This window comes from Mastacembelus armatus, chromosome 3, assembly GCF_900324485.2.
Source record: "Mastacembelus armatus chromosome 3, fMasArm1.2, whole genome shotgun sequence".
Taxonomy (NCBI): domain Eukaryota; kingdom Metazoa; phylum Chordata; class Actinopteri; order Synbranchiformes; family Mastacembelidae; genus Mastacembelus; species Mastacembelus armatus.
The window spans coordinates 2,909,401-2,936,329 of record NC_046635.1 but is presented as its reverse complement, the minus strand read 5'-3'; the positions used below and the strand labels follow the sequence as shown (position 1 = coordinate 2,936,329).

Below are 26,929 nucleotides of genomic sequence, written 5' to 3'. Positions count from 1 at the left end.
ACAAACCTTTGGGCAGCAGGGCCAAATGAAAACTTGCACCCTTAATAATATTAATAATAACCTGACCAAAAACAATAGGGCTCCAGCACCTTTAGTGTTGACCACACTGGGGCATGTGTTTGCTTACAAGACAGCAAAACCTCTCTCCTCTCCAAAACCTGGTGTCTCCTCCTGTCCCCCCTGTTGCCTTTGAATTCACCTCACTGCTACAGCAGGTCTGTTTCCTTTACCCCAGTCTAATGCATTATTCATTCTCATGTTCACGGGCTTTCTCCCATCTTGTGCTTGATCAATAAAACATACCCGTGTGCTTGCTCCCTCACCTCTCTGTCCTCTCGTCTTGTTCCTGAAGTCAAAGCCTGAACCCATCCTGAGCTGATAAAACAGCATAGATGGATGGTTTTTTCAAACTGGAAGAAAATGACTACAATTCGAGTGATTGTTCGCCGGCGTGAGCTCTGTGCCTCTAAATTGGGTAGTGAAATGAAGTGACTGTACTTGTCACTCAGAGTGCTCCCCTGAAAGTCCACAAACAAACACTTACAAGAGTCCTTTTTGAAGCATGTTGCTCCAGAGAGGAGGCATATCCCAGAATATCTGATCACCACAGAACAGTTTTAATGCTACCATGCCGGGCCAATATTCTGCAAAATAAAGCTGAACATATTGGAAAAACATTCAGCCTAATGCCACAGATGTTAGAGATTTTCTAAAAGTTTGAAATGAATTTTATTGTATTGAAACAGGACTATTCACATTCAGGTTCACGTGGTTTATACTGCACTTGAATGCTGACATTCATAATGGAGAAGGTTCATGCACACCAATCTTATGTTTGAACTTTCTATGATAGGCTGTATTGATGAAAACCTTTGACGATATTTCCAACACAATGAAAACAGTCTCTTGTCACATTATCACCAGGAGGGTTGACATATACAATTTCTCATTACACAAAAGCAAAGAAGTCAGAACAGCTCCACAAAGAGCTCACTTGATCAGGGCCTCAATGCTCGACATTAACATTAGGTCACAATCTTTGAGCACAGACGTGATTGTTGATCATCTCATTTCAAAACCATCTGCAGCATTAGGCTGCATTTCTCACTGGATTGGCTCAGTCTGGCCCAGTTAAAAGGCCCAATTTCACTAGCAGGCTTGCAGTCTGCTTTCCAGCTCATCCCCAATTACTCCTTCCTGACATTCTGTTCGCCACTGCCCAACATGTAATTCAGTAAAAAGCTACTCGAGAGAGAAAGTAAAGCTCTCTGAGCTTATGAGAGTCAATTAGCAACCTCTTTACCTTGTTAGCTGGTTCACAACCTTTATCCCAAATATGTATTTGTAGCATCAGCATCTGTGTCAGAGTAGTCCGCAAACCATTAATCCCACAGAAGAGGTTAAATAACAGTGATCGGTGCAACGCAGCTAATAAGCTCCAAGAGCCACAGCTCCACAAAGGTCGCTGAAGTTAAACTCTACAGGGAACATTTGTGTAGACTGATCCTCTCATCACAGCAAACCAAATGAAATGAACCTGTTCACCGCAAAACCCTCGTCGTTTTAAATCGTGGTCTGTTCAGGGAAGGGCTATAGGCCAATTATGACAATTTCCAACTTCCAAAAAAAAAAAAATCACAGATCACTTCAAAGAATTTCATGTCCACGGTGAAACAACATAGTTTTACAGTAAATAACAGGTATGTGCTTGTTTGGTTTGACTTTGTACTGAGTGTGAATAAACTGAAAGGTCAAACTTGGCTGCCTCTCCTGCAAGTGGCCATCCATCAAACTCTGGCTGGTTTGTTTATATCTCCACCAATCAACTGACACAACAAATGAGAGAACAATTTGTAAGCAGCAGAAAATAACTTCTTCTTGAATTAATTTTTACATTTTTCAAGATGAGAAACAGAAAACACAAATGACAGACTGCTATGCATTTTAATGGTCTTCTAATTGCTTTTCCACAATCTGGGCTTTGTGTAACCTTTGATTTACAATCCAAAATCATTAATTCTCTTCAATATGCTGAAGTGTGAGGCCAACACTGATAATAATGTCCTGAGATGTAGCACAACATGGTACGACTGCATCCAGCCAAGAGGTGCACAGGCATTACTCCTTTAGTAAAACCTTGAAGTGTCAGTGAGCTTGATTGATTCTCCTTGAGGCCAAACTGCACCGTAATGAGTTCTGAAGTGATTACACAGACCACAGCAGGTTTTTTACGACGCATACAGGTCCATATATTTTCACACTTACACTCACACATGAAGTTGAGCCGTTTCTTTTTGTACACTCAAGGGTTAAATTTGACTATTTTAGCCGCAAAAAAAAAAAAGTGAGAAGAAATGTTCTGTAATTTTTTTTTAAAACTATTTCATACATGCATTTGGCTGTGTTTAATGTATTTTCTTCCAGATAGAAAATATAGGTTCTGCCCTGCTGGTTCAATTAACACATTAAGTTTAAAGGCACATCATGGGAAGGAAGTGTGGGAATTATCTTCTCTTCAAAGAAGCAGATAATCAAATTAAAGCCTTTTGGTCAGATGGTTGACCTGTCCAGGGTGGACCCCTGCCTTCCACCCGAGAGAGAGCTGGGATAGGCTCCAGCAGATCCCCGTGACCCTGAACCAGGAAAAGCGGGTATAGAAGATGGATGGATGGATGGATGGTCAGATGGTCTTTGTTATATTTATCCTGGTTACTTTGGTTGCACTTGTGAAATATTTGACAATGGTAGAAAAACTAAACACAAAGTAGTTACCAAACTTCATTGCTGAAACACTGCAAACACACATTTTCACAAACATGACATGGAAATTAACACCCAGACATTTTCCAATTAGGAACCACACATCTGTGAAAGCAGGTCTTAGAGCTGAGATTTTACAGAAGCTGGTATTAGTACTGGCTGGTAGTGGTAAAACTTTTTCTTTAGCTGAGGCCAAATCTTCAAATTAGCCAATGGATTGCCAGACAGAAATGATTTCAGCAGTGTTGGTTTAACATAATTGTAATCACAACAATCCAAAGAGTTTTCTTCTTTTGTGGGTGGCTAAAACTCTCTCTTGTTTGTTGCTGTTCGTATTTCTCTTGCAACCCACCATCTGGTCTTTTCTACTGCACACGGGGCAGGTAACTGATGTCCACGCGTCAACAAGACCAGTATAAAAGGATTTTAAAACAATCATCCCTGAGTTGATGCCTGTCAGTCACACGTCATCATGCACAACTGAAAGACCACATTTGAATTTTTTATATATTTTCAAGTGTAAAGGGGTCTTGGCTTTGTCACATTGAATTATACATACAAGTCCAAATTGCTTCTTTAGCAGTGCTGGTAGGATTTCGTCTAGGGATGGTTGTTCACCGCAACATATGAATGGATAAGATTACATTTTGGTACTGGAAGGATGACTGACTTCCACTTCTTCCAGGGGTACACCCTGGACAGGTCACCAGTCCATCACAGGGCCACATGGAGGGTCTCAAACCAGGAACCTTCCTTCTGTGAGGCAACAGTGCGAACCACTGAACGACCGTGCTGCCCTTGCACTTAATGTGGTTAATGGGAATATATGTATAATATATGGTGTATGTATATGTATATATATACACACACACACACACACACACACACACATATATATATATATATATATATATAAATATGTATATATATTGTTCCTATCGACCTTGGGTATTTCGTGTTGATTAGAAAACATGTTGCATGTTGAGAAGCTAAACTATTTTGGAAAAATATACTGGCTAATTTCATAAACAAATACATAACAAATAAAACAATATGGTTTTTTCAAGCACATTAACACACTGATGTTACCTGCTAATTCATCTCAAAGCACCTGTGTGCCCAAGCACAGCCTCACAGAGCTGCTGCCTGTAGACACTTAGTCTTGTTTCTACACATTTTAATAGACAAATAATCATAATTACAAACCCAGTAACCAGAAACATCTGGGCACATCTTAGCTCAGACAAGAAAGATGCAACATCCTAAGTTTAGTGATGTGTCTCTATGCTGTTAATGAGTGTGCTTATATTTACATACTGTAATTAAACAATGCCAGAAAATGTCTAGGTTCTCCCCCAGCAACATAATTATATGTTTGGACTACCAGATTAGCATCTCAACATGGTTATCAGACATTCGCCTCCAGTGTGCAAAAAAAAGAAATTAAGATTCCCTGCCTAATGTAGGGCACCTCCGTTTGAATATTTCATGCAGTATGCCCGAGCATCAAAACCAATCCCATCTTGCGTCTAAGCTAACGTGATTAGAGGCGCTACATTTTTAACACAATTGGGTGGAAAAGATTCCAGAGAGTGTGCATTAGTGATTTCGAGAGTGTGCATTAGTGAGCTCAGCTTTCCATCACATTTTATCTTCACAAAGATGTATGATTTCATGGAACAAGCTGCGGTCATTTGTGTCTCGAATTTTAAACGGAGACGGCTGCTCTTCTTACAGACAACAACCCTCAGCTTCCTTTCAATAAACTATGACCAAAAAAAAAAAAAATCTAAATCCTCTGTGTTTCATCATGTGTTTCATGCATTTGAGTCAAGCCTGAAAAGCTCCACATCAGTCAGTGCTCACAGACCTCTTTTTCTTCCAGTGCTATATTGGACAACTGGGGGATTGGGAAGGCAATAGAGGCCATATTTAATTTTCCACAACAGTTCTGCAGGGTGTTAAAGTGTAAATACATTAGTGCAGATAAGGTTTCCTCTGCAGAATGAGAAATTATCTTAAGAAGAGTCCAGTAACCAGGGCGAGACTCCCCCTCAGCTGCTGCAGTGACAAGTGCAGGCTCCTGTACCATAATACAGTAGTTTAGAGTCCATCATATAGTCCATTTACAGAGTTCATCCGAGGACCATGTTAGGTTTTACTGCTTTGAATTTCTGACCGTGGGTTTTCTTTGGATAAACGTGTCCAGTGAAACTCAACAAATCACATAAAAGAGAGAAAACCAACAAAGACTTGATTATACTAGTGGTGTCATAGATCTGTTTGTGTTTAAGGACTAATAAAATCATCATTAGTGAGACACACTGTTAACACTGGCATGTATTCCTTTATTAATGCAGTTTATTTAGAGTAAACCACACTAACCTGCTGCTGAAACTACTCTAATCCTCCAAATGTGTATTAATACTCAGCTGAAAATAGTCCCTCTGTTAAAAACAGAAGTTTTATTAACAGAAGTTTTAAGAGAACTTGTATGCTTCACTGTGCAAACTTTACACAAAGCAGAAAGTTTGTGATTTACAAGTATGGTTATGTAACACTCACTCAGCTTGACTACAGCCCATTTTTAATGATTTCTATCTTCAGTATTCATGTGATGAGCACACAGACTAACACGTTGTAGGTTTAGTCTTTTCATGGGATCTGCTGACAACACGAACAATACAGCATTATATCGCCAACCACTGCGTGAGGTTACGCTCGCCTACACTGAGCACACGTTTTCATTTACCTGGAAAAAGTGAATCACAAGACTCATCTGAAAAAAGAAATCTGTCTGAATGACAGTTGCATAAGGGTCACATCACACAGGAGCGAGCACAGGCAATAATAATGTATGTTTGAAGAATTTATTTAAACCAGGCTCTGGCTGAAGTGGTCTTGGTGCTGAAAAATGGCCAGAAGGCCCAGGAGGATAGAAAAACACAGAGAGAAACACCAGGTCGAAAAACATCTCAGTGAAAACCATCAACCAGTCACAACAGAGCTAGCACGACACACACATGACACCTGCTTAAGCCTCCCGGCTTCTCTAGCGAGGAAGCTTAATCAGTATGAGACTGTGGTTGTACTGGACATTTCCCAGAGGTGGTTCTACATGGCTGACCTTCATTTCCCCCTTTAAAGTAAAATCTGTCCAGAGAGCCAGTTACACGGGAAGATATTGCCCATCTGTTATGTGCAGTGCCTTGCAGGAGTTATTTTAGGAGGTGTTTTAACTCTCTTTTTCGGTGCGTGAAACTACCCCTGCTTGTTATAATCGACTTCTGCTTCACTTAATGATTTCCTGCAAAGTTTCATCAGCAGCCAGAAGGAAGACAGAACCTGAGACTGTAGAATCCACCTGTGACTTAGACACAGTATGTGTTGGTGGGAACAGCTAATTGGTGATAGCATTCACGCAACATGCACGCTTCTTTTTGGGCTGTTTGAATTGTTGTGTACTGTGCATGGTGTTCACACGTAAGGATTCAACATAGAAACTTTCTGTGACTAAGTTGTTCCGACATGGAACAAGTGCTGTAATGTTTTTGTTTTGTTTTGTTTTTTTGTCAAGTTTTTATTTCTGTTAATTAGTTCTATGTAGGCAGCAAACTCACCTTGCTAATTTGTGATTTTGCTAATATTGAAACACTAATAGTTACCTGTTAAAGCACTAATTATACTAACATCAGTCCCATCCTGTTTCTGTCCACCTGGTGAGTGTAAATCTAATAATTACTCCTAATTCAGTTCTTTTACCTGCTAAATGCTGCACCATGTTCACCCCGTTTGGTGCTGCAAAGCCACTGTACACTGGGCTGTTCTCAGAAATTACACTGGCTGCACAGCAATGAGAGCAGGATGTTTTCATCAGAGTTGCTACTCTCCGTAGAGAACTGCAACTGTTACTATGAGCAATCCGCCTTTAAATTCCAATTACCGTCATTGTTTTCATTAATATAAAAATATTGATTAGTGCAGCTTGAATGTTGGCTTTGTTACAAAAATATATATGAACTATAGTTTTTTTTGTCCAGTGTTTAAAGACGCTGCCGTTGTAAAGAAATGTTTAAATGCATTGTTAACCTATTAGATCAGCTTTGTTTAACACAGTCCTACATTAGATAAGCTGATGGTAGACTTTTAAATAATACAACAATGAAACGGTCATTTGCTTACACAGGAAAACAGACACAAAACCTGCCATTCACTTTTTAGTTTTTACATTTTTTTACATCATTAGCGAGCAGAAATGCTGTTGTAGGGCCGCAACCTGAAAAGAAAAGAGAAAATCTCAAAAATTTTACAGTTTTAAGGAAAATAACTTCATATTCATTAATTCTGTCAACCATTTCTTTCACTTTCACAGTCCTTTCAATTCCCATCTAACTCCTTTTCAGTCCACATAATACTGTACCCGAAATATTACAGAACACAATACTGCAATGTGTTTTGTTAAACAGAGAAATTTAAACATGAAGAAGGGGAAGACTGCCAACAATCTGGTGTGAATGTGGAAACGGGTGAAGAAACACCAGAGCAAAACAAAAGGTCGTACGCCTCATGACAGTGCCAGAACAGGAATAGCTGAGGAGAATTGGCAGAGGACTTCCACTGCCAGTCACTAACCAGTCAGCTTTAAACCCTCAGTTAAATAATACAAACTGGTAAAGAATAAGGATCGATATTGATTTTGAGGTGTCACTGTTAGTATCTTAGTCTGCAAGACCCTTGATATGGTTCGACTGAAAAAGCTGGCATCTTACAGTTCTACGCTGTTTACTACAGATGAAAGGAAACAAACACAGAAGAGAAATTAATGAGGCGCTTGAGAAAACAATCTTCAATAATATTCTGAATTTTCAGCAGGTCTGACAAATAAACAAGAGGAAAACCCAGCGGGCTTAGTCTGCACACAAAGTGATTTACTGACAACGAGATGGACACCTTTTTTCCTTCCAGTTTCTCTTGCTTACAAATTCATTACCACTCTGCGGGTTAAGTGTAGCAACGCTGCATTAACAGCAAACTACACCCTAGATGCTGCTTTAATTTGATAAACAAAGTGTACAACCGCAACTGCAGAGGTCACTCTATACAAGAGCATTAAAACACTTGTGTAGAGTGTAAATCTATATCTAAGATTTTAATGTCTAAAGTCTGCAAACTGCTCAGCTCGAAAGAGAAGCTTTATATTGAGCCCTTTCTGTGTAGAGATACAGTAGGTCTGGCCCATAATTTAAAGCTGGCAACTTCATTGCCCATTAATATCCCAGAAGACTGGAAAAAAAAAAAGTTCACATTAATAAGCTGCAGACAGACTTTGGCTTTTTTGTTTTGTTTGTTAAAATAAGAGTCTACAGCTGCAGTGGTGGTACACTAGAGAAAAAAAAAAAATCAGATCATCAACGTAATTACAATATCTTTTGTAACGACAGTATGTTTCAGACAATCCTTCACTAGTTGATGTTTTTCAGTCTGGACCAACAGACTGAGCAACACTAATTGTACATCAAGCAATTATCAAAACTGTTGCTAATTTACGTTAATAAAGGCCAGAACAATGATGAACTGAGACGCATGTATTAACAGTACTAAATCAGAGTTTATTAGAATAAACAAAAAAACATCACAAAGACAAAATAACTATAAATCTATCTTTTTTTTTTGTTTTGTTTTTTTTTTTTTGCTCACTTTGCTTCTCATACAGCGCGTTTTACTCCAGGCTTCCATAATATCCGTGAGAAGTCTAAATCCGATTTAAAATGTAAGCTGTAAGGAAATGCTAACCTTCAACCTTTAGTTTGCCTGTAACTGTTTCTCATAGTTTGCCTTTGATGAGCGAAATCTCTTTTTATTTATTTAATTTTTAGTCACACAATATTCCACACAGATGCACTCACACCCACAAGCATACACGGGCTCAAACACTCTCAGACCAACGTCGTTACTTTGGTCTTTTTGTTGTCCAAACAGGATGCACTTTGCCTAGAAACTCTCGTCTAAATCAAGAGAGCTACCCTCATGGTGTAGCACCTTTAGGACGAACATGCACACACTGTTTATGTATAATTATTTACAAATCTTCACAACCCAAACCGTTCCCTTCTTCGTCGATTTGCTCATCATTCCTACTTAGGACTTTTCTTTCACTCAGCTGGGGGTTCAGATGGAAGTCGAGGTTAGTGGATCCTCGTCAGCTCCTCCACAATCTTAATGACTTCGTCCACTGTGGCTTCACGCTTCATGCCGCTGCCGTCATCGATCTGAAATCAAACGGCAACAAACAGTGAGCTCCCGCTACAGACACAACCCTCACTGCTGCTACTTATGCAACATTTGATGGACAAATGAACACTTACAATGTGAGAGGAAACTTTCAGAAGCATTTCCTTTGTAATGTTTAGTCACTTTTTTCTGTTTGGGGTAAGATGATTTGACAAGCTCCTGAGGATCTTTTATCTTGCTGGTGCTTATTATTGATTGATTTCTCCCTTTTTTAGTCAATCAATCTGTCAATTAATTGACAATTCCTCTGACAACTGATTAACAGTGGATATTTTAAGGTGCACACGGTTGCACAAAGTTGCATGTAGGTAACTGATGCAGCAACATATGTTATTTTTAAAGCAAAGCTCCAACTCCAGTTGCATATTGGCTTTAAACAGGAGTTTCCTGGCAAAGTAAATATTTTGAGCAGCCTTTGAACAGTCAGGGAACATCTTTTGTTTATGAGCTCCAAGTATTTTTTTTTTTTTAAATGCAATGACAGCAGAGAGAGACACCAAGCAGAATATGCATATTTGTTTATCTGCCAAAAGTGATTTTGCCACATGTTCTGCCATGAAAGTTATTCTCAGTTATTTCTCCCAGAGCACAGGAGCAGCAGCTAATAAAAACTGTCAAAGGGTCTCTGAAAGATCAACAGTACTTCAAGCAAACAACTCAAATGGCAACACAGTGTTGAACTTCATAACTCTGAAATAAATATCTGTGCCCATTACAGATCACCACATGCTGTGCCAACAGGCTGGAAATAAGACAGCTGTTGAGTGAGGTTAATGCCCTTTGAGAGCATCAAGTGTTCACAATACTGTAATAACTCAGTCCAGATAGTTCTTTTTCATTGAGCATAATGTGAGATAAAAGACCCATAGAAGAAGGATAAATCACATTTCATCCACTTCCCCACAAGACACAAGTGTGTATATGGATGCAGATGAGCTCCCACCTGTAAAGTACTGACAACCTCCTGCATCTTGGCTCGGCCGAGATCCAGGAAGCTCTCGATCAGATCCCCGTCGATGAATCCTGTGGCCTGCTCTGTCTTACGTTCTGTGTGGAAGGACCTCCAAGTTCAGTGGAGTCAAGGAATGTCGACACACAGCTACTATTTCACCTGAGGATTGCACTTAAAACATATAAATTTCACCTTAAAGTAAAGAAACATGGAGTATAATGTGAAGGAAGTCTGATTAAAAACAACACTTTGAACTAGTGTCAGTCTATCAGGATTCAGTATTTGCACTGTAGAGAATTAAGCCCAGCTCTCCAGACTAGATTGTTAAAGACGTGACTTCTTTAAAATGGGTTTAAATTTATCTGGGGCTGTTGTTGCAAAACTGCAGGCTTACTGACAGCTGGATCATTACCAAGATGTTTTAGGGGCATGCACATACATAAACGCACTTTCACGCTTACTTTCTAAGAAATATAAAGAAGGAACATGATATAATTAAGAATTTAGATGAGAAGACGCAGGTGTTTGAAGTTGCTGAAAAATCCTTACGATCTGTTGATTTAATTATCACAATTTTACTACTCATGTATAATAAAATATAAAGCAAAAAAAGTCTGCACAATGAAAAAGCCAGTCCAGACTGAGCTACTGTGAGCAAATAAAACTAACTCTAGTAAAAAAACAAACAAACAAAGAAAAAATAAAAATCAGACTGGAGCCAGAACATATGGCATTTGCTAAAAATTTTTCACAGCAGGCTTATGTTCATCACTTAACAGCACTTACACATCTATGGAGACAAACCTCCACAGGCGGGCACTAATATGGCTTTAGCACATTCACTGGGGTGGCAACAGTGGAAACATGATGCAGCACAATGTGGAAAAAAGTAACAGTACTAACATGGACTTGAGTGTTCTACCACAGTGCACGCTTCCTAACACTAACTAACATCTAGATCATGAACCAACAGTCACATGTTACAATCCCTCTACTCTTTTTGATAACTTAATCCAGGATTAACTAATCAATCCTCAAATTGCATGCTAAAATCCAGTTTTGCTGGATGGGAATAAAAAAACTGTTAAATTATATAGAATAGTTTTTAATATTACGTTTTCATGCATAATCATTAAAATGACACAGAATATCTACAATAAATCTTCTGAAGTTATTTTCCAAAAAATATCATCACTACAGTTCCTTCATTTGATAATATCTACTGTACTATAACATAGTATACTGCTAATAATTCTGATGATTGATAAATGATGAAGATTCATTTAAAAATAAATGTAATACATATTTAATAAACTTAATTCTTAATGTATTACTCTAAAAGACTGAAGAAATTGTTGATCAATTTTCTGTGGATGGATGAATTAATCAATAAATTAATATTTTCTGCTCTACATACGAATCATAACATCAGATCATAAGACAGTGTGACCGAGTGCAAACTAATTCATGCATGAGATGTCCATCAAACACGTTCAAAGCCAATTAAAGCAACTGTTCTCACTGTCATTTCACGCTCTGGGTTGACTGCCAACAAGACAACAACGCCTGTCAGCGCAGGTCGTCCCTGTTGCTGTCACAGATGGTGAACATACAAACTTTATTAGTATAAAAAGGATATAAGCTGTGCTCGATCTTCCCCACGCTCTTGATGACCTTGTTGAGGCGGTTCTGGAGGTCCAGGAGGAGGCTGTACCAGCCCTCAGACAAGGATGTCACTAGCCCTAATATACACATGAACAGTAAACAACACAACCTTTTTTGTTCAGGTGATATTAAAACAGATTTTCATCTCGCTGCAAACGATGGTACTGTACATACTTTCGATTTCTCATCAGCAAGGATAAAGAAAGAGGGTTTAGGACGAGAGTCAAAACAGAAATCCCAAAAGCTTTATGATAAATAAATTAAAAGACCACCGATGTAACTGCAATCCACCTAATGTAGGTTTCATGCTTGTAAGATGGGACTACGTGGAGAGTAAAGTAGCATGATTTGATTAGCTTAATAATTCAGGACCTTTCCAAATTGCTGTATTTTGAGAGTGATTTCCCATTAAATCCTCAGTTTCACAGAGCCAGATGGTTTTTGGGGATGTTTTTCTCTATGCTAAAAAATACAGCTCTGTGACAGTGACTGCATTATTCTGACTTTTCACAAAAACACTGATTTGTAATGCAGAGCTTGTTTTCCCCAAATATGAAGCAGTCAAAGAGTTTTTGGGTGAACTGTCAGGAGTAGTTTGGAGGACAGAACGACTGCAACTAACTACTAGTTTCATTATTATTTGAACTTGTAGTTTTCTTCTCAAATCATGGATTTAATTGTTCTGGTTACAAAGTGTTAAGTGTAAATAGAAAAAGTCACTAAGGTGCAACCTACTGCTCCTGTTTTGTGTTTTAATTATAGACCTTATCCATTTTGTTATTAGTGTATTTATTTTTACCTCAAAAACTATTTTCATGTTGATGACTTAGTGGGCCAACTACAGCAAACGTGACAAGTTTAACAGAAAGTCATTACACTTTGTTGCTTTTGCTTTAACCATGATTTACATGCTTCATCTACTGTAAATCACATCCTCTGAAGTTTTAGCTCCACCAGAGAAACTACAAAATAAGACAAACTTTTATTATTGGTGTGACAATTGTTTCCTCACAGTGTCTGGGTTTTCTGGTGCAGAACAAAACATCTGTTCTACCGATGGTTGATTTTTAGGTAAAATAATTGCGTAACCAACTTTTTCTCAAAGACATCTAATATATCACACCATTTTGCAGAGTGTTAACGTGAGCAGGGCTTATTATACTTCACAGCATACTGCAGGCCATTTGGGTTTATGAACTACTGTGCAACGTTTTTACTGGAATTCTGGTTCTCATTTCCTGTTAAACTTTCCTCAGAGACGTTTTAGAGAATCACAGAAGGTGCTGAGGTGAAATAATGTTCTTTGTCTTGGTGCTGTGGGAGAGCACTGGATAAATCACTGCTGTGTCCAAATGATGTGCACTCCCTGTTTTTCATCTCTGCCATCATTACTGCCAGGCTTAAAGTTACTAGTTTAAATCTGAGTAATGACTTGTAGACTAGGGTCGCCCTTCTCTTTCTGAAATGGAAACACTGCACCTGAACAAATGTTTTTGGTAGAAGACTGTGTAGTGATTGTTTTAAGTTCTCATTACTGTAGTCGGCTAATAAATAAAAATATAAACCTTTCCATCAGATTTTTGACAGGATTTAACTACGAAACATAAAAATAGTTAAAACTGTTCAGTGGAAATTGTTCCTTTTGTTTATAGTGCTCAGTGTCAGTGTCACTGTGAACTATTTTCAGCTATAAATAAAACAATTTTTTTAAGAGACGTCTCTGGATTGTCCTGAGCAACTGGGACAGTGGAGCGGTTGAGTTTTTAAACATTTTCAAAACTCTGAGCGCAATAAACTCAACTCTGTTAACTCAAGAGAGACATCAGTAGTACACTTAGTACAGTAGTACACAAAACTGTCTCTATGGCCAAATACTACTGGAGGTTAGTGAGGAAATATGCTGGATGCTGTATCCTAATTGGTTAAGTCACCCAGACTTAACCAATTAGGATAAACTGTAAGGGCTGGGGGAAAAAACAAAATTAACGTAACTGTTTGACATTTGGGGAAAAACATGTATTGGCTTTCTTGCTGACAGAATAAAAGACTAAAGCATTCTCATATATCAGCGTGCTTAGTGTAGCACAAACTGGACAGCAGCAGTCAAGACAATTAGTGGTTTAAAGGAGGGAAGTTAGTGCTTCAATTTTTTTTTTTTAGACAGAGTAAACAAAATATAACGTTTTAATTAGTCATTGTTAATACAGTAAGGTTTTACCGACAAAATGGGCCTACCAATCATCCCATTAACGGTGCCAAAGAGCACGGAGCCCTGGGTGGGCGTGGAGCTCTCGCCCAGGTTCTGCAGCACCAGTGAGCCGTGACAGAAGACGTTGACAAACTCCCCAAGGTGGAAGACGCCCACCTCCTGCAGGTGCTGCCGCTCCTCGTCTGTGGTGGCCGCACTGGCCACAGGAAGGACGATAGAGGAATGCAGAAGGGGTGGGGGTTACAAAATATTAAGCAGTGGAACATGTGGGAGATACAGAGGTCGACACAGGAGCGAACACAAAGCAAGAAGAAAAAATTAAAGTTAAAAAACAGAGAAAAAAATGTCAGAGAGTGATCGATGAAGCAAACGAAAAACAAGTGGGGCAAAGTTATCAAAAGCATTGGAAAAGGTCAGAAAATGATAAAGGTAATGGATAAAAAGGTGAGAAACAGTGGACCGGGCAACAGGAGGAGAGGTGTGATAAAAAAAAAAAAATAATAAAGGTCAAAAGCGCTGAGTGGACCAACCTGATGTATTTGATGGATAATAAGTGGTGGCATAAATGTAACACACTCACTTTCAGACTACCTCTTTCTTCCTTTTCCTTGAAATCAATAATTGTCTAATAGTAAAATGGCTCTTTGGGAGGAATGCAACCGAGCGGCTAAAAGCCCTCTGGCAAGATGAGTCATTATTTCCAAGTACAAATGCAAAGACAAACGGCAGTGCACCACATTTATTTCAGACATGTGTCCTTAAAAGTATCATGGGACTTATTGTAGAAAGAGCATATTCCCAGTGACATAATGTTAATTTCAATGAATAATAAATATTAAGAGGTGACTGCTAGGAAAGACCAGCTCACAAGACTACAGTGATTACTGGGAAACAGTGAAATTTGGATGTCAGCATTTACATAAGATAAGAGTTTAGGTTTTCCTCACCTGTCCTTCTGGCAGACAAACAAGTTGAAGGCATTCTCCGCCCCCAGGAAGTTGTCATCATCCAGGATTTCCACTGCGCTCATCCAGTTAGGGTTGAAGTCACGAGCAATCTGACCAACAACATGAGATGTGTAAGTTTGGATCAAACTGTAATGAGCATAGAGGTGTTCAGAAGAAAGCAGGGTGGTCTTCAAGTAAATACCTCAAAATAACATTTTCACTTAGGGGTGTACTCACTTTTGTTGCCAGCGGTTTAGACATTAATTGCTGTGTGTTGAGTTATTTTGAGGGGACAGCAAATTTATACTGTTATACAAGCTGTACACTCACTACTTTACATTGTAGCAAAGTGTCATTTATTCAGTGTTGTCACATGAAAAGATATAATAAATTATTTACAAAAATGTGAGGGGTGCACTCACTTCTGTGAGATACTGTATGTTAAAGGTGCAATATGTGAAATGTGAAAGATTTAGCAGCATCTAGTGGTACAACTGCAGAATGCAACCTTTTGAGCAACCCTCACACTGCACCATCACTTTTAAAACAAAATGTGATTCCCTCTTTATATCCAGTGTTTGGTTTCTCCATTCTGTGCTACTATATAAACATGGCAGGGCAACATGGCTGCCTCTGTGAAAGGAGACCTGCCCCCTATGTAGACTTAAAAGGCTTATTGTAAGATGAAAAATTGCAACTACTGGTATTTTCTGGTGATTACACATTGACAACATATACTGCCAATAGATCACACTAAATATCACAGTGAACCTTCAAAGTAAACATATTTACAGTACAAATGTAAAAGTCCCATCAATGTTTTTCATCTAACTCATGTTTTCCCTCTTTTCTTTTTTGTTTGGGTGGGTGGGAGAGGAGTGTAAACAACATGAACATATAGCTACTGAGCACAGTGTTTTCAAAAAGGTACAAATTCCCTACTCTCCATCTTTAATAAAATACTTAAATGTACTGTTTGTCTTTAATTAAATACTTAAATGTACAATATTTCCTGAACAAATTCAAGTCCTAATATTATTACACTGAGCAAAGTACCACAGCATACATTCAACAACAGTGTGCGTGACTTGCCGTCAAATCACTTCATCTTTCTACTACAAATCAATCTGAATTCAGCTCATCAAAAGGCTTGGAGGTATGTGTCAGCTACAATGCTCAGTAGAGAAGAACATTTAGACATCAAAAAGAAGTTCAAACCCGCAAGTGTGGATAAACAGACATCATCTAAATATATGTTTTGAAGCGCGCTGGTACTGTATGTGAACATGCCACAGACTGTTTTGAAATCCACCAGCCTTATGTCAAAGTGAACATACAGTTCTTGTGTTATTATATGAAAATGTCTTCACGTATCACCTCTTCAAAGTTGCCCTCCATGGGTTTGTATGCCAGCAGCAACACAGATCGCATCAGGTCTCCCACCAGGATGAAATCTCCTTTGGTCTTCAGATAAAGGGCCATGATATTGTTGTAGTGGTTACACTCTGTCCTCAGCTCCTTCTCAGCTGTCCACTCATACAAACGCACCTGAAACAAACAGCCAAGATGAGCAATTGTTTGCTGTCATACAAGAAACCAAGTGTAAGAGGGTGAGCAATTAACTCCAACAGCGTGTGATGAACTGGCTGACATTTTAGTTCTGTATTGCTACCACTCAGGATGTGATGTGCCTCTGTGAATGTGAGGCTGAGGTGCTGATTAACAATCTGAGTTATTGGCTGCCACATTACATGAACATTTAGTAGCTAATTACATTCACCGTTTCACGCTGACCGTGCTGTCTGACTATTTTTACAAAGAGCTTTCAGGTGAGCGAGTGATGAGGGGTGGGGGTGCATCTCTGCATCAAACAGCTACTCACTTCACGATAATTCAGATCAAGTCAAAGATGCAATCTGAGTGTGGCATCTTATTTAATGGATTTTTTTATTTTCATACGTCTTTCATATTTTTACGCTTTAAATTATTTATATTTTTCCCATTCCTTTTTTTTTTTTTTTTTTTAAATGCCTAGTTCTTTAACTGCTTAACATGCGATGTGTGATTCCTGTTCATGTTAACTGGAAGAACTGGAACAGGTTGGGTCTTCATATGAAAATACTCATAACTTTAGATTTCCCAAATTGTTTATTCTCCGTTGGCAACTAAAGCCATACTAAGACCAAATAGGTTACTGTGTCTGCCAAAGACACAGTCCTACATAACATAACCTAATTTCTTATCACGTTTTAATTTAAAACTACAACTACACCATGAGATTCGAGCTAGTTGATCCCCGTTTCCATTTAACTCAAACATTTGTTGACTACGGCTTCGTATTCACAGTATAGACAAAGACGTGGCACTGATGGTCTTCATGCAGAAAAAGCAAATAGGATTATTCCCAAAATATCAAATCATTCTATTAATATGGGGATGTCTTTGCATCTACACTTACTTTGCATTTTTAATATATATAATTCAAAGATATTAAACTGATGCAGCTCCTTGTTAAGATTTTTATTACAAACTGAAATGAGATAAATACTGACAAGCAGTGTATTCTGGGTGCTGCTACTGGACAGATTTGCAGTGTCTAATAATCAGTTTCTGCTGGGTATGACATTTTTGAGTATTTCTACTTTCCTATATTTCCAAACATTAATAGTTCACAACAAACAGATTAAAGAATTATGACATAAATATAAAATCTGGGCAAGTGAAAGTGATAAAGAGTTTCTTATATCCAGCCAAGTAAATGTCAGAGGAAAAAAGAAAAAAAACAATGCACCCATGTGTTGTGGCCAGTTGATTATTATTTTTTAAAAAGTAATTTAAGAAGGCATTTCACAAGCAGCTGTTGGATTTTGTCACAGTGTTGTACTATGCTCTTTTGAGGCTGCTGTCAAAGGAGAAAATTGATATCACTTCTTTGATGGATTAGTCCTTTGTGACTGGGAGAAAACATTTGCTCTTTGTTCCACAGAAACTGAGACAACATAAAACACACAGAGATTTGTGACTGTGACTGAAATTTAAATATTTTTTGATTAAACCACACTGCAGCTGCACCCAGAAATGTCACTAACCGCCATTTACAGATATTACTCAAGTAATTTAGAGTGAAATGATTTCTTTCAAGTCCAATTCAATAAGGAAAATGTTAAAGACTAGAAGTGAGTCTCAGTGCTGTGTGATGAGTTTCAGAAATCTGCAACCCATGACTATTTGGTTCTTTATATCTTAAGATACAGCTGCCTTTTCATGAGTGTGGCATAACAGGACAGTAGGGGGGAAGTCACTTTTCACACTATATGTCAAGCGCTTCCACACAGCAATCCCAAAGGGACAGATCTATTAAGATAATGAACTTAAAATGACTGTAGAAACATTTCCTTATGAATTAATGTGCCAGTTCCTTTTTTTTAATGTGTTGAAAAGTAATTTCATCCATAAAATATCAGGAAATAGCAACAATTGCAATTTACAATTTCCTTTTAGAGCCCAAGGTGACATCTTGAGATGTTTTGTTTGATCAACAGTCAAAAACCACAATACCCCTTGGCTCAGAGTGCTACTAACGTGACCACAAATGCAAGCAAAAATCTGTTAAGTGCTACTACATTGGTTGTACTGGTACACCTGACATTTCGCAGGTCTGTGTGTATGACTATATCATTAGGTTTCTCCCCCACAGAGAAGGTCACAGCAAATCAAGGCTTTGGATCCCCAAACAAAATACATAAATAGAGCAGGGGCGGGCCTTCACCTCCGAATATCATGTTCCAATGACTTTCAAATCGAGACAATATCCTTTAGTTCGGGACAAAACAAAGTAGGTCTATGCAAAGTTTCTTCATGCAGAAAAATACAAATATACTCGACCCCAGCCAGTCCGATCTAGACAATCTAGACCCGTACAGCTCTCTGGGTCTGTCCCTGCTGGTAAGATAACCCTAATTCAATTAACTAAATTCAATGTTGCATAATAGTGTATTGGAAAAAACGTTTTTCAATAAATTCAAATCTCAACTAAAATCCTGATGGAAAAAGAATGTCCTGAACATTAACCTGAACTACACACATTAGACAAAAAGAGAAAGTCATTACAACAGAGAAGTATAAACAACCTTTTTTTTTTTTTTTTTTAATATTTAACTGGCTTGATTATCAGAATTATCCTCTGTCAATTGACTAATCCCCTTAGCTCTAGTGAGACCTGAATAATCCACTACTATAGCAGTTTACTTAAAACAGGCTCTTCGTCTTGGAAATTTAAGATTTTATATGCACTAACTAAGTCTATATAACTTTCTAGCGTTGTGTACATCCTTCTGAAAACCCCAGCACCATCAAACACCACTTACTGTGCTATTGATGCTGGCAAGCAGTTTGCCATTGAACTCGACCATCGAATAAACAGCTCCTTTCACCTCTTTCTCAGCCACAGTTTGCAGCTTACCTGTGGGAGGGAGCACAATGCCTGTCAGTAAGTTCTGAGGTAACATTCAAAGTGTTACATACTCATTGCCAACCTAAACTAGCACCTAACAGATCTCAGTGAGACAGAGGATAGCATGCCGCTCAATACCTGTGAGAGACATGGCAAAAAGTGAAAAGGACAAGGATTCAGAATAAGGATGAGGGCAGAATGAAAAGTTATAGGAGGATAAATGAAAGGCAGGCAATGCACTTCGAGAGTTACGGTATGAAAGGAAAGAACTGAAATCAGTAGGGGTGAGTGGAAGAAAGTGTGAGATAAAAAAAATTATTAAGTAAGGAGGGAAGCAAGAGCATTGTAGGACAGTGTGTTCATAAGTGAAAAAACAGGACAGATGGGAGGGAGGAGAAAATGAAAATGGCTGAAGGCTAAAGTGAGAAAAGTGCACACGAACAGGACAAGAAATTGTGTTTGGTTTTGTGTTTTGTTTGCTGAAACCAGTGAAAAGCCTAGCTACTGACCATCGGTGTAATGGAAGACAATGATGCGTCCCTGCTTGGGCTCAGCCTCCTCTGGGTACACCATGGCAGTGCCGACAATAAAATACACTGACGGGTCTTTTCCCAGACGACACGACACCATACTGAGGGCATACTCGCTGGGGAGGAACTGATGGGCATGGAGAACTGAGAGAGAGAGACAAAACACAAACACCTTAGGAAAGTGAGTGTGAGAGCAACAATTCATCGTACTTTCAATAGGACTTTACTTTTATCTGTTGTTTTTTTTTAATTACTGTCCAATTTCTGGATATTCGGTTAATTACAGCGGTTAATTACAGCTGGACTCTTATTTTTGAGAACATGCTAATACAACAACACCCAAAGGGGTATGCACAAAAGGAGGGAGAGGCGGGTGGTCAGGTAATCAGACACATTTGAAAGGAACTGCTGAAGGAGTTTAGTCAGATTATTTAGAACATTTTATTGGAGGGAACAAGCAAAGTGAGCACAGTTAAAATGTCTAACAATCACTCAATGCATAGACAAACGATGTGGATACAAAGTAAGGTTTGTTGAAAACAAACCAGCAATTCTGTTTGTGAACTGTGAAAAATTTAAGTAATAATGTCTTTACCAATTATATGTGGGTCTGACTGCTTGTTCTTAGCAATCAAATAATTAACTTTATATAGCAAATTGGTAAATTACCCATGCACCAAATCCACGGTACATTAGCACATGGGTTTTCAGTTACTGTATTTTGCCAAATTAGATTTGCACAGCCTATTTATTTATCTCACCCACTGTCCTGTTAGTTTTACTGCACCTTTTACTTTTATTGAAGATTTTGCTATTTTCTCATCCAAGGCACTTATGCGTAACCTCGACAGTGTAGACAAACCCCGTTAGAATAACTAGCTTTAAACTGAATAACTGACTGCACTCTGAATATGTACCCTGAATTTCTTCTGTAATAGCAGAGCAGTTTTAAGAGGCTGACAGTTTACAGATAAACACTGACTATAGTACACAAACCAGGACCTGTAACCAGTGCATCAGAGTGTCTCCATAGCTGACTGATGATAATCTAAACATTTAAATAAGCTGTTATGTGATTGTATACTGATAAATTGGAGTGGTGGAAACAATCCGCTGAACCAGTGCCTTATTTACATATTATTAACATACAACACAAATTTATGCAGGTGAGGTAACTCCTGGATTTTTAAAAGCAAGGCTTGGTGAAGCAAAATCTGAATTGCAAAACAGAATCCTGCCATATTAAGTGGTTTTCACCATGGAAATGGTTTGCCTGACATGTCCAATGATTCCGTTTTTTTGCATAAAGATGTGTTTGAGACGTAGACTAATAAAGTTAAAATGAATTTTTATCAAGCCCTTTATAAATGCTATATAAAAAAAATACATTAAAGAATAAATATTCAAATATGGCATGAGATTAAATTAAGTATGATGACACCATTCAAACAAATAAATACAAAATTAGATGAGCATAAAAGTATGCAATAACTTGATGGGTTAGTGTCGCGACCTGGATGTGTGAAGTATTTTCTACACTGACCTGCTTATTCTCCCAAGCTGGGCGCATTATTTAACTTTATCATCAGAAGCTCAGTATGATAGCCCCAGCTCCTCGAGATCAAATGGAAATGTACATTCGGCTGTCTCACCTTCAAAGGTGTGCTGATCCACAACCAGTAGACTGTGAACCTCCACCTCTTCACCGAAGGAGGTCTCGTGGGGAGAGGTGCTACTGGGGAAGAGCTTGCTCGAGCTTACGCTGCTGGAGAGAGCCTGGAAGGGTGTAGATTTATGAGAAGGGACAGGAGGAACAGAAAAGATAAAAACAAACCTTATAAGGGGTACAAAGCAATTCAAATCTTTATTTCTGTGTGGGTTCAACAGTGTAGCCGGCACCATCTGTAGCAGCAGATGTGCAGCATTCAAAATGAGGTAAACATCTTTCTGGCAATCACAAGTAAGAGAGTCTGACTCTGCTTTGTCTTTACAAAGTCGAATGTTGCAGCACTAAACATCAAAATATAAACACAAACTAAGCATACACCTGTGTTTGTGTGAAAGCCATAGATTCAAGCTGAGTAGACACAGCACATGTTGTGATGGTCAATCTGACTGAATGCATTTTCGATCAGTTCTCCAAGTGAGAATGTTTTAAATGCTGGTCCTATTATTTGTTGTTGGCAGCTGAAACCTCATTTACTGTGTTACTTAACAAAATCAAACAAAGGAGGATTATATTTAATGCAGTTTGAGCTTGATTTGAAGTCTTGCAACAGCTACATTTCGCTTGAGCAGATAGAGTTAGAAAAAAAAAAATTTGCATCTCCTCTGTCTTTATTCATTGCACTCTCTTATTACTTGTATCCCTCTCCAGTTGCACTGACACAAGAAAGAGACAGAAAATGATTAGGCAAAAACATTCTAGTAAGGTTTCGCAGCTTAGACCACAATCGCATCTGAACACAACAGTATTAAAATTTAAATCCTGGTTTAGAAAATCTCGTTCCAGTTGAGTGACTAGATGACTAACAAGACAAGACATTTGTTGGTCTCCTGACAAACTCCCAGGCTCATGATATAAATAATGATCTTAGTCAGCATGCCTTGTTAGGTAAGAGCACAAAACAAACAAAAGCCCTAGTGTGTTTGTTATCCACTCACAACATGGAGCTACAGTACCTGAGTGCTTGCACTGGGGCGTACAGCGGATGTGGTGCCGCTCGCATCCTGAATCTCCACCCTGCTGGACAGAACCCCAAAACACTGGGAGACCTCCTGGTAACAGATCCGCCTGGTGTGATGCAAACAGAGGTAGGGAGAGATGGGAGGAGTGGAAAAAAATAATAATAAACAAAGGGAAGACACTGGTAAACATGAAAAGAGCAAACAGGGGCAAGAGGAAAAAAACAAGGCCACTTTTTTTTTCCTGACTGCAGTGAACCTTTTAATATCCTCTTTAACTACACTGCGTCATAGCTGTCACATAAAAGCTTCAGCACAGAAAGGTATTTAGCAGAAGTAGAACACAATTAATTTGAGAAAAGTAGCTGGCAGCAAAGCCCACAGACAAAAATCACTGCAAACATAGACCATATTGTACAGATGGCGAGTGTGAAATGTTCACTTGAAGATCTGACAAGGGATCTGACCTGGGTGACTCATAAAGTGGAACAGTGCGAATGTGGAGTTTCTGAATCTCGTCTATGGTACCGATAGTCAGAGTGCTGTTGTTGGCCAGAGCCAAGCTGTAAGAAAACAAAAACAAGACGAAGCATTAATAGAGGAAAAAAGAAGAAATCAAAACAAGGTTTGATTGTATGCATTTCCGTAAACACGTCTGAGACAACTGCTCAAGGATCAAAACAAAAGAAAGTGAAGTCTCTTCAAAGCAAAGAGTAAGAAAACAGAAAACATCAGCATTTCCCTATAACAGTGAAAACCAGCCAGATGAGACACATGAGTGAGAAAAGTTCTGACCTGTCGGGATAACCCTCGGAGTTAAGTGGGCACATATAATTGACCTCCTTGAGGTTGACATTGGAGAAGACCAGCTTATGGTTGGAGGAATAGATAACAGTGGGTCGGTCAGAACAGGCAAAGACGTTGGACGTGGACAAGGATCTGAAGGTCCTCAGCACAGTGGGCTGGGTGCCAAGCGTGACTTTCTTACGCTCGCTCAGGGCGCCTGGAGGAAGGAAATCAAATTAACAAAGAAGGGTTTTAATCCATTTTGAAAGGTCAGGCTACCAATCACCTTCCAAGCACCTTCAGACAGTAAAAATTGTCCCTGCGTGCAGAATATGTCCCTTTACTGTAAAAGCTCAAACCATTCAAACCTTTCAGCCAAGAATGAAATCCCCTGCCTTTGTCTTGTTTATCCACTCAATTATTCATGGTTTTCCTTTATTAACACCTGTACGTATGCTTTGCATAGGCTTTGGTTTTTCAGGTCTCCTTTGTCCCTGTTCACCATGAACACACTATAATCATAAGCTGATCAAGTCAAAGCAAAATTAATGACTACATTTATATGCACACTAATATCCTGCTGTGATTACAGAACAAGAGGGTTACAGGAAACCTAGAGTAATCAAATTATATATATATATATACACATATATATATTCTCATGTTTCAGCTAATCAAATATGGCAATTTGATGCATTTCTTTGGTTTTCATTGGAAAATGATTATGTTAGTCAGACCAAACAAGCCATTAGAATGTATTTTATTCACCTTGGACTTTGAAAAAATTGTGGTGCATTTTTAAATAATTTTCTCAACTTGAATGGCCCAAATGAATCAATGAGAAATGAAGCAACAGATTAATCATTATATGAATATGTGCATATATGAATAAATATGACCAGCAAGTGCTGGCGTGAAGGACATACCAGTCTGCAGGTCCAGACCAAAGTAGAAGAGCGCTCCGTCTCCAAGGGCACACAGCAGGTAGTAGCTGCCTTCAAAGGTGGTCATTAGGATTGAGCGAGGGATGATCTCTGTGGACACACGTAGACAAGTGATTTATTTTTCCTGTACTCCGGAGTCACAGGTTCGTGGATGAATGCCAAATTGATAAATGTCTGGAAAAATGTCTCTGTCAGAAAAATCAATAAGGGTTGTGGGCCAGACTGGCTGGTAACTTTCTGAAAAACCATTTAAATCCTGCAGGTGAATTAAAAAGAAAAAAAACAAAAAAACAAAAGAACTAAAAACTAAGTTGTCAGTCTTTTCTGTTTCCGTAACAGGCCGATTACATGAAAACAACACCGGCTCTGATTAGGTTCTTGTTGGCCGATTCTCCACAAAGCAGAAGTGTTAAAGGTAAAACAAAAGTCTCAAAATTTGTCTATTTGAAAGGTCAGATGTTTCCATTAAAATGCACATCTATTGTTTGATGCCTGAGAGCCAAAATGTTAAAACACATGAGGCTGTGCCCTTAACAATACACTCTGAAAACATGAAAAAAAAAAAGTGTTAAAATTTACAATGCTAAAGTTCAACTGTACAATGATGTAGTGTGAAAACTAGTTCCAATTAGGTAAAAACATCAACAGTTTGAATAGCATATTGGCTTTTAATTTGCAGGTTTTCTGTGTATGTCTTTAAAAATTTACATCTGCAGTCAGACTGTCCTTGTTAGGGGAGTGAGCAAGAGAGAGCACAGTTTGCAAAGTTTCAAGCTATCAATCAAATGCACTGGGAAAATAAAGTGTGACACTGTGGGAAAGTGTGGGGATATTCTTCCTGGGTGAAGCATTTTAATTGGGAAGTAAAAGTGCTGCCTGTGCCAGTTCACCATTTTATGAAACTTCACCCTCCTGTGACTGCTGACTTTTTCATAAGTTTAACCAAAAAAAAAAGTAGTCAAAATCTCTCTTGCATATTTTAACATTTAAATACTTTTTGTTAAATGGTGCACTAAATGCATTTGGGTTGGGAGCATAGTTAATGCTCAAGTATTCATTAAGTACATACTAAAAAAGAGGGAGTGTTACACTGCAGTATTTATTTAATTAAAAATCTAGTCACACAATCCATTTTAGCTCCATTTTCGTTCTTCGGACTTCTTAAAGGAATACTTCAAACATAAAATCCACCTAGCAGCATAGTAGACTCCATCATATGACACATTACTTAATGAGAATGTTAGAGATGCTGCTAGTTTTCCACTATGTAAAGTAAGCTGATTGTCAGCTTTCATCGAAGATGGCCTCCATTGTTTTGGCTCTTCCTCATATTGGTTGGAAAATGTAACTTTATTGTACCGATTTATTTACACAACTTTGATTCACTGATTTGATTAAATATTTTACTTTTTTTCTGTTAACTATATATTTCTTGAGCAATGCAAATTTAATTATCTGGATGATGGTACAAAAATGCTCAAAAGCTTAAAACGAATCTAAGTGTGATTCCACAACGACAGAATTAATGATGACCAAACCTAACATGTAAGGTGTGTTCTTGCATTTTATTTTATTTTTTTAGTTTGTTTTAAAGGTTCGTGTTACTTTTTTCTCTGTCTTGCCTTCTAATGACAGGCAGACTGGGGTCTTAAAATGATTTATATAGCATTAGATTTCATCTGTTTTGATAATATATACTATAGTTTGTGGGGGTGAACAAGAATTCAATCGTATGCCATGTCCAGTTCAACAAACCCCTCTTTTCATGGAGCCCATTGAGATCTGTATGTGCTGTTGGGCTGTGAAATAAACTTCACTTGACATGACATTCTCTCAGTCCACCTATCTATCCATAAGCCAGTAACACCTGCTCTCTTCTCCTGTCAGTGCACTCCTCTCTTTTCTCTCACCTCCGCCCAGCATTTCCTTGTGTAGGGCTGTGAAGCAGGGCAGTTTCAGCACACGGGCTGAGATGTCGGTCCAGAGTCCCACAGCGCAAAGTGGTGACTCACCACCACCCTCCCCCAAAGGTGTGATGTCCAGGCAGGCCACCTCGTGCTCCATCTCCGTGGTGCTGAGTAAGGCAGAGAGGATGTGAGAAAAACAGAAGCAAGCTGCCCTAATCACAAAAACATGTTAGTAACACTGAGCATTAGTTTTTTTTCTCATTGGAGATGCAAATTAAGAAATATAATCTGGTAAACTGAGCTGTGAATTCACATTTGCAAGATAACCACACCAGTGCCTGTTTTTCTACAGTACAAGTACTGCAATCAATGCTACTCTATGAATTTATTATCCAAACAATCAATGTTGCAAATCACAGACAAGGAACACTTTAGAGCCATACTGGATTATAATCATTTTAAAAACAGAGAAGAAATATCTTGATTTGTCAGGCAGTTAGGTAACTGGATCAGCAAAAAACAGATAGGCCTACTGCTGTCTGGTTATTTTATCAATAAAGATAATATGAACTGAATTTCTAGAAAATTACAATATCATAACGTATTAAAATGAAAATATATAATTACATAAACCATAAGTGTGAATTTTATCTATACTTCCCATTTAATGTTAAATATGTTTAAACAAGATGACGCCATAATGAAAATGAGGAGGGAAAAAAAAATATTTCAATTAAAAAAAAAAAAAAGATCTCAACTCCTGTGCTATAATAGAACAAGGCTACTGAGAAACGTGAATA

At 38.4% G+C, this 26,929-nt stretch overlaps 1 protein-coding gene across 1 annotated transcript in view; it reads right to left on the bottom strand.

The window, feature by feature from the left end:
- Positions 1–8,348: 8,348 nt before the first annotated feature.
- Positions 8,349–26,929, bottom strand: part of ddb1 (damage-specific DNA binding protein 1) — a 36,892-nt gene continuing 18,311 nt past the window's right edge. The window contains exons 14-27 of the mRNA XM_026319808.1: positions 26,133–26,296; positions 24,205–24,312; positions 23,288–23,495; positions 22,960–23,055; positions 22,490–22,601; positions 21,460–21,583; positions 19,787–19,951; positions 19,192–19,286; positions 16,202–16,372; positions 14,825–14,934; positions 13,904–14,073; positions 11,643–11,745; positions 9,995–10,118; positions 8,349–9,029 (exon numbers count right to left, since the gene is read on the bottom strand). Of these exons, the coding sequence (XP_026175593.1) occupies positions 8,946–9,029; positions 9,995–10,118; positions 11,643–11,745; positions 13,904–14,073; positions 14,825–14,934; positions 16,202–16,372; positions 19,192–19,286; positions 19,787–19,951; positions 21,460–21,583; positions 22,490–22,601; positions 22,960–23,055; positions 23,288–23,495; positions 24,205–24,312; positions 26,133–26,296 (1,834 nt within the window). The 3' untranslated portion in view covers positions 8,349–8,945. The remainder of the gene's footprint in view (positions 9,030–9,994; positions 10,119–11,642; positions 11,746–13,903; positions 14,074–14,824; positions 14,935–16,201; positions 16,373–19,191; positions 19,287–19,786; positions 19,952–21,459; positions 21,584–22,489; positions 22,602–22,959; positions 23,056–23,287; positions 23,496–24,204; positions 24,313–26,132; positions 26,297–26,929) is intronic.